Raw genomic sequence first — 8,057 nt, forward strand, 5'->3', positions numbered from 1 at the left:
GAGGGGGGGGGAAGAGACCCCTCCCAAATTGCCTGCTTCTCCCGCGCTAGTAGCTCTACGGGCGCGCGCTTTCGGAAAGGGGAGGAGGGGCGGCAGGTAACCCCCCCACCCACCCACGTGGATGTTGCAGGAAAGGAAAGGAGCGAGGACAAAGAGGTAAAGGGGACGCGGGGGGAGGCGAGAGAAGGATCCAGAGACTCCCTCCAGCTCCCCAAAGCGCTTTTCGTGGATCTGGATCCCTGCACGCGTGCTGCGAAGGGGGTTTTCCTTGGGCCCTTAGGAAGCCCACCCAGGGGATCCCAACGAAGCCCCCTCGCCCCATTTCCCCGCGCAGGCATCCCTGGGGCGCTGTGGGTTCCGCACGGAGAGTGGTGGGCCATGAAAGGGTTAACGGGCGTGAGGGACGCTTGCATAGAGACCTCCCTGTCCCTCCCTTGCTCGTCCAGGGGAGACTCTGGGACAGAGGGAGGGGGTCGAGGAAGTGGGGAGGGGGAGCATCCCTGGGGCAGGGAAAGGCAGCAATGGTGGGGGGGGGAGAGAGAGAGAGTCAGGAAGACCAGTCTTTGGGGACACGTCTCCATCATGGTGCCTGCGGGGATTTTCTCGAGGGGCCGCCTTGGATACTCCCTCCCACCCAGGAATCGGCCACCCCTTCAAGGCTACCAGAGAGGGATCCCTGGAAAGTGGGGGGTTGTGTCCCCTCACCCCCTGCTTGCTGCAACCTCTATCCTACTCCCCCCCCCATAAGCCCCTGCCCTGTCCAGACTGTTGCAGGAATTTATGTATAAGTTGGGGGGGGGGGTTGCACCTTCAGCAGATATCATGCACATGCAGCCCACTACCTAAATCAGCACCATCACTTTTGTGATTTGTCCCCACAAAGCACTTGATCACAGTTTCTTCCTATCTATTCAAAGGGCCTCTGCTGCACAATACCAAATGTAGGAATTCACTGATAAATGTCTCTATGTACTGGCTCACAGAGAGAACTTCAGAAATTCAAATATGCATGTGAGCTCAGCTACTCAGCAGCCCCTCTGCCTGAGTGATAATCCCTGGCATCCTGATACCTGAGTGCCGGACAGGTAGCCATTCCAGAAAGAACCAACCCAGATGAAGACAAAAGGGTGTGATTAACTTGCCTTGGAAACAGGTCAGGGAGGACAATGGGTGGCTGGCTGGGGGCGGATCAAAGGCCAAAGAAAAGAGGCCGACCCCTTTGTCCAAGCTTCTTTTGGTTTTCTTCCTTCAGGGATCAGGGTCATCAAGAGCGTGTCCTGGCAGCCGGATTAAGGTAACATCTGGCCTGATTGGAAGGGGCATGGCCCCTCCGCCAGGCTAGGGTGCAATTTTCTTTCTGGGCAGGCGCCCAGCTAGAGCGCAGAGGGTGGCCTTCTTGTTTTTGTGGCGGGGGGGGGATGGATCCCTCGAGGCCGCCATTTGCCACCCTCCAGCTGTAGGCCACATTTCAGCTGTTTCCTTTTTGCAGGCGTGGGGCAGCATGGCCGTGGGCTCCACTGGCCATGAATGGTGGTGTGCGACCCCAGACGTAGGCCACACGGCAGCTTTTAATTCTGCTGACGCCGCTTTAAACAGGAGACTGCATTTCTGCCATTTCCTTTCTTGTTGGGGGGGTATAAGTCAGGCCGCATGGTGGTAATGTTTTTTTGCACTCCCCCATCCCCCCCCCATTCTCGCACTTCTGCTCCTAGCAGGGAAATGTAAATATCTCTTTTGTTACACTTGATGGGTGCTTGGTGGAGGGCAAGGAGAACTATGGGGCAGGGTCCAGGATGCTCAGATTACTGCCACCAGACCTCCCCTTTCATGATGTAAGCATGATGTAGTTTGGGGGGGGGTGTAACATTGGCATTAGCAGCTAATAAAAGATTGGGTTCTCTCTTGTTCAGGGCTTCCATCTTGTTCCACCTGGTGGCAGGTGGGAGTCCTGTCACGACAGTCTTCAATAAAGACCAAGCCTACTGGCTGCTGTTTTGCTCTGGTATTCCTGGCTGGTGTCCTTGTTTTTTGTCCAGGGGGGTCCTCAGATTTCTCCGTTAACAAGACACACCTTCCTTCCTGCAAGCTCCACCCAATTCCCATCCCATAAGCCCCTGACCTGTCCATAATAATAATAATAATAATAATTTATATCCCGCCCTCCCCAGCTGAAGCTGGACTCAGAGCAGCTAACAACAATAAAAGTAACGCAGTTTACATATAATCACAATCAGTTTATTAAAATGCATTCTAAAATCAATTCATTCTATTATCAATTCAAAATCAAATTAATGGTAGATACAGTGGTTTTGCCAAGTCCAACCATTGGTCTCCCTGGAGAGGACAGGAAAATCCCAAGAGAAAGTGGGGGGGGGGGGCTTCTTGGAAGCGGCTCTTTGTTTCCTCAATCCCACCCAAGAAGCAGCCAGAAACCTTTTCCTCTCTCTCAGGCTTCCATCTTTTAAGTGTCTCTTCCACTGCCTGGTGCATTGAGGCTGAGGATAATGTACACCTGTCATCAGAAACAGGGGTGCAGAGTCAATGGAATGGCTCTCAGGCTTGATATGGAAGTTGAACCTCAAAAGCATTTCTGTTCCTCTTATTCTTTGTAGGCAGTGTCAGAGTGACTGACAAGCTGAGATACAACCCATCAGAACTCGATGACAGCAACTGCATGAATCTGCCCAGTCAAAGGACCCATTTTCACGATAGACAGTCCCTGTGGCTGGAGGCTCTACATGCAGGGTGTGCCTATACAGGCCAAAGACTGCCAGTTTTAGCACAGGCGAGGTGTGTGCCCCCCCCAAAAAATTACAATCTTTGTGTGAATGAGAGTTTGTGGGTGGGATTATAGTTTACGGCAACCCTGTTGCTCCCACAAGAGAGCAGCCAGGGGAAAGAACAGTCATCCCCCAACACCACTTTCTGGACATGGCCCAGGAGGAAGAAGGGGAAACACTGCACAGCAGTGCCCCCAGCTCCCCTAGTGGGTCCAGAAGGATACCATGGTCAAAGGTCTCCAAAGCCGCTGAGAGATCCAGCAGAACCAGGAAACAGCTTTTCCTCTCAGCCATATAGACCATCGGAGATCATCAGTCACAGCAACCCCGGCAGTGTGAGTTCCATGATGAGGCCTGAATCCCAATTGGAAGGATAATGGTGGAAGAAGCTTTTCTGGTCCTACACCCCCAAAAGCTCCAGGCACAATACTTTCATGAGTTTTGAAAGGGCCATCGTATACTTGGTGGCCTTTTATTAAAAAGACAAATATTCTGACTAGTTTTTAATTGATGTATGATATAAACAGCACTTCTTTTTTACATATTCCACATTGGGGAGACTTTGATACACAGGTCTGAGTTCATCTCTCTGCCTGAAACTGCTGTGTTAGCAGCACTGCCTGGGCAGTGTGTTTGGGGGTTCAGGGCTGCCTAGACAACAAGACCCCCCTCTCAGCCTGGCATATATGGTCCCAAGGAAAGCCGAGGAGTACGTTAGGCACCAGCTTGGCTGCAGGAGTGAGTGGAAGGAGGTGTGCAGGGCACCATCCAACCGCCTTAGAGACTCCACTCTGGATTTCTGTAGGTTTTCCTCCATAGCATTTTCTTCTCCTGAAGATAACTCAAGAGGAAGTGAGGGAGTGCACCAAAGTATTACGTCCAGAGTTTTCCTTCTTGAGGACCTCCCTTCCCTGGTTGATGAGCCCCATCTGCCCTCACTTTCCACTGTAGAATGGGCAGAATCTGCCTTCTTGACTGTGGGATTCATTGTTGTTCCCATCCTCTCCATCCACCAGGGCCTGCCTTCACCTGCAGCAGAATTCCCCAACTCACCAAGAATTTGAGACCCATCAGGTATCCTCACCTGGTTTCGCCGGCTGGTTGAAGCCGTTCCTGGGATTATGGCCTCTTTTGCATGCTGACAGCTTCTGGAAGCCACAGGTGAGAGCTGAGTGCAGGGTGGGGACCAATGGTGGATAAATTACCCCATAAGGTGCACGACATTTCCCCCACCAAAGGTTCTACCGCTCCCCTAACACCCCATGACATCGTATGATTATGATATTTAAGACAGAACAGGAACAAATTCATGTCCCCAGAAATAACACAACTTCAGGCCATTAGTGAATCAATACAATATTTTCAAGGTACTACACATTCCACTAAGTACAGTGTATCTATTTGCCTTGAATATCCTGCTTTTAAGTGTCATTTTAGGATTTTTCTGCGTCAGGAGACAGGCACGAGATCAGACAGCAAATCATTCTTTAAAAAATCAAGCTGCTTTATGAACATTGATTGAGGATTTTGAAAGTTGCTCAAGAATTACTATCATTTGACATTCCAACTTCATTTCCTAAAAATTGGGAACATGGGTAGGATGTGAGGGAATGTAGGAGACGTTGAAATAGGAGAAGGTGCTAATGGAGCTTGATGTGTTCTCTTTCCCTTAGTTCTGGAAACCCAAACAGGATTCCCTTTCATCCCACTCTGAAGAAGGAGATGGAGAAGACAGTCAGAACTCCAGGGGATGGGTCACCTTTGGTTTCATTAGGAAAAGAAATTAAAATGTGTGAAATGTTGAATATGCTTCATTGAATGAGCGCACATAGTTCACATCAACGACCTTCAGCAGGGGAGAAAAGACTTAAAGTTATGGAGTGTAGGAAAAGTTTCAGTCAGAGTGGACACCTCAGTATACATCAACGGACTCACACGGGTGAAAAACCATATAAATGTATGGAGTGTGGAAAGAGATATAGTGATAATGGACAACTTAGAAGACATCAATGGACTCACACAGGGGAGAAACCATTTAAATGCATGGAATGCGGAAAAAGCTTCAGTTTCAATGCAACCCTCCGAAGACATCAACAGACTCACACAGGAGAGAAACCATATAAATGTATGGAGTGTGGAAAGAGTTTCAGTCAGAGTGGACACCTCAATATACATCAACGGACTCACACGGGTGAAAAACCATATAAATGTGTGGAATGTGGAAAGAGATATAGTGATAATGGACAACTTAGAACACATCAATGGACTCACACAGGGGACAAACCATTTAAATGCATGGATTGCGAAAAAAGCTTTAGTGATAATGGATCCCTTAGAAAACATCAACGGACTCACACAGGGGAGAAACCATATAAATGTATGGAATGCGGAAAGAGCTTTAGTGAAAGTGGATCTCTTAGAAAACATCAACGGACTCACACAGGGGAGAAACCATTTAAATGCATGGAGTGTGGGGAGAGCTTTAGTGATAATGGAAAACTTAGAAGACATCAACGGACTCACACAGGGGAGAAACCATATAAATGTATGGAATGCGGAAAGAGCTTTAGTGAAAGTGGATCTCTTAGAAAACATCAATGGACTCACTCAGGGGAGAAACCATTTAAATGCATGGAGTGTGGAAAGACCTTTAGTGATAATGGAAAACTTAGAAGACATCAATGGACTCACACAGGGGAGAAACCATTTAAATGTGTGGAGTGTGGAAAGAGCTTCAGTCAGAATGGAGACCTTAAATTACATCAGCGGATTCACACAGGGGAGAAACCATTTAAATGCATGGAGTGTGGAAAGAGCTTCAGTAAGAGTGGACACCTCAATATACACCAACAGACTCACACAGGGGAGAAACCATTTAAATGCATGGAGTGTGGAAAGAGCTTCAGTTTCAATGCAACCCTCCGAAGACATCAACAGACTCACACAGGAGAGAAACCATATAAATGTATGGAGTGCGGAAAGAGTTTCAGTCAGAGTGGGCACCTCAATATACATCAACGGACTCACACAGGTGAAAAACCATATAAATGTATGGAGTGTGGAAAGAGCTTTAGCGAAAGTGGATCCCTTAGAACACATCAACGGACTCACACAGGAGAGAAACCATTTAAATGCATGGATTGCAAAAAAAGTTTTAGTGATAATGGATCCCTTAGAAAACATCAACGGACTCACACAGGAGAGAAACCATTTAAATGCATGGATTGCAAAAAAAGTTTTAGTGATAATGGATCCCTTAGAAAACATCAACGGACTCACACAGGGGAGAAACCATTTAAATGCATGGAATGCGGAAAGAGTTTCAGTCAGAATTTTGGACCTTCAATAACACCAGTGGATTCACACAGGGGAGAAACCATTTAACTGTATGGAGTGTGGAAAGAGCTTTAGTGAAAATGGAACCCTTAGAACACATCATCGACTCTCACGGGTGAAAAACCATATAAATTTATGGAGTGTGGAAATGTCTTCGATCAGAGTGGAAATTTTAGAAAACATCAGCAGACTTACATTGGAGAAACCATTTAAATGTATGGAGTGTGGAAGGAGCTTTAATGATAATGGAAAACTTAGAACACATCAACGGACTCACACAGGGCTGCAGGCAGAGTGGAATCCTTGATTTTCATCAACAAACTCACACAAGAGACAAACCATATAAATGGCAGCAAAGGAGATAAGAGTTTCAGTCCTAGTGAAAGTCCTGCATCAACAGACTCATGCACAGGAAGAACTTCAATATTTGCCACCCTACAAACTATCAACAAACTCAAAGAGGAGAAGCAGTTTAAATGGAAGGATTACAGAAAGAGCTTTAGTTATAATGGAGTGTTTAGGAAACATCTAGGGAGTCTCACAAGGGAGAACCCATTTAGATGTATGGAGCACGGGACATGTTCCACTCAGAGGAAATCCTTCTTCCGGCTTCAGGGCCCAGCTGAGTGTTGTCATTCTCTCCAACTAGGTAACTCCTGTCTAATCTGCTCTCTGTCTGTGTCTCTCCCTGCTTCTGAGACCACTGGAAACGAGGGGGGCCATTTCTCCCCCTCCAGCTCCTCTTCTGAGGAAAGCTGATCTGCCTGAGAATGGATTCCCCCATATTTGGCTTCAGACCATTCCCTGACAAAACACATTGCCCTGTGTCGTTCCAGCCTCTTGCCTCCCTTGCTCCCTTCTGCCAGTGTGTGTGCCTGACTTAGATATCCTGTGTGCTGTATTTTTTTATTGCTGAAACGGGATTTGCTCTCAGGAGATAAGTTTTGTGAAAGCTCAGTAAACTATTACTGAAGAAGTCCTGCTGCCTCTGTGTGTGTTTTTGATGTCAGTGTGGGACTTGCTCTACACGTGGCCCCTACTTCGCTGATGCTTGGCTAAGGCCCTGGAGTTGCTGTACTCAAGCATTCAAGATGGGTATTTGTGTGTCAGACAGGTTTTTGCACCAAACTCTGTGTACTGGTCCAGGGGGGAGGTTACTGTGGGGCAAGGTCCAGGACCGGAGTCGAGGGTCGGCAGAAACTCCTCCATGGGCAAAGCGGGGTCCACAGCGAGGGGCCGGGCAAGGACAGGAACTCTGGGGGAACCGGACTGGGTGCTGGCCGAAACAGCTCTTCAACGACGTTGCTCCCACAACCTAGGACCGGGCTGACTGGCGTTTATCTTCTCTGAGGCCAGGGGCGGTCCCGGCCCCCAGGTGACCTGCCTCTCCTGGCCTTAAGGCGAGCACTTAAGGTGTTTCTTGCTTGGCAGGGGGTTGGACTCGATGGCCCTTGTGGTCTATTCCAACTCTATGATTCTATGATTCCTCCTGGGAGAAACCAGTTCCCTTCGCCTCTCTGCCCTGAGCCTCTATAGTTCAGTAGAGGCTGAAGGGTTACTGGACCCAGGGCGAGACTCACCTGCAGGCACTGAGTCCTCAACCACCTCCGGAGCCAGAGTGGATTCACCTGGTGCCTGCTCCTGAGGATCCGGCACAGGTGCAGGCGCTTCAGAATCAAGGCCCTGCCCCAGTTCAGCCGGCCCTGGAGGCGGGGACTCCTGTGCAGGCTGGGATTCCTCCAGTTCAGCCTCTGAATCGGATTCCCAGGCCATCACACTCTGTCTCCTCCACCACCGCATGATCTCCAAACACTACTTATTTAACAGAACTTCATCCCTGCCCCCTGCACGTTCTGAAGAAAACTTAAAATTTAATGAGAGATTCCTCCCCCCCCCCCGAAGCCTAACTGCAAGAGGGGGAAGGATGGGTTGCAGGTACCA

General features: G+C 48.7%; 1 protein-coding gene across 5 annotated transcripts in view; it reads left to right on the plus strand.

Annotated features, from left to right (window-relative positions):
* LOC308595662 (uncharacterized protein) overlaps positions 1 to 7,092 on the plus strand; it is a 48,590-nt gene extending 41,498 nt beyond the window's left edge. For 3 of the 5 annotated variants that reach the window (XM_081210229.1, XM_081210232.1, XM_081210231.1), the window contains 2 exons: positions 3,797 to 3,941; positions 4,454 to 7,092. In XM_081210229.1, coding sequence (XP_081066355.1) covers positions 4,599 to 6,164 — 1,566 coding nt within the window. In that variant the 5' untranslated portion in view covers positions 3,797 to 3,941; positions 4,454 to 4,598 and the 3' untranslated portion in view covers positions 6,165 to 7,092. Of the gene's footprint in view, positions 1 to 724; positions 1,154 to 3,796; positions 3,942 to 4,453 lie in introns of those variants that run through there. The other 2 variants (XM_081210230.1, XM_081210233.1) reach the window with 2 other exon arrangements.
* Positions 7,093 to 8,057: the final 965 nt, after the last annotated feature.

The sequence above is a fragment of the Podarcis bocagei genome, assembly GCF_964188305.1.
Source record: "Podarcis bocagei genome assembly, chromosome: 10".
NCBI lineage: Eukaryota > Metazoa > Chordata > Lepidosauria > Squamata > Lacertidae > Podarcis > Podarcis bocagei.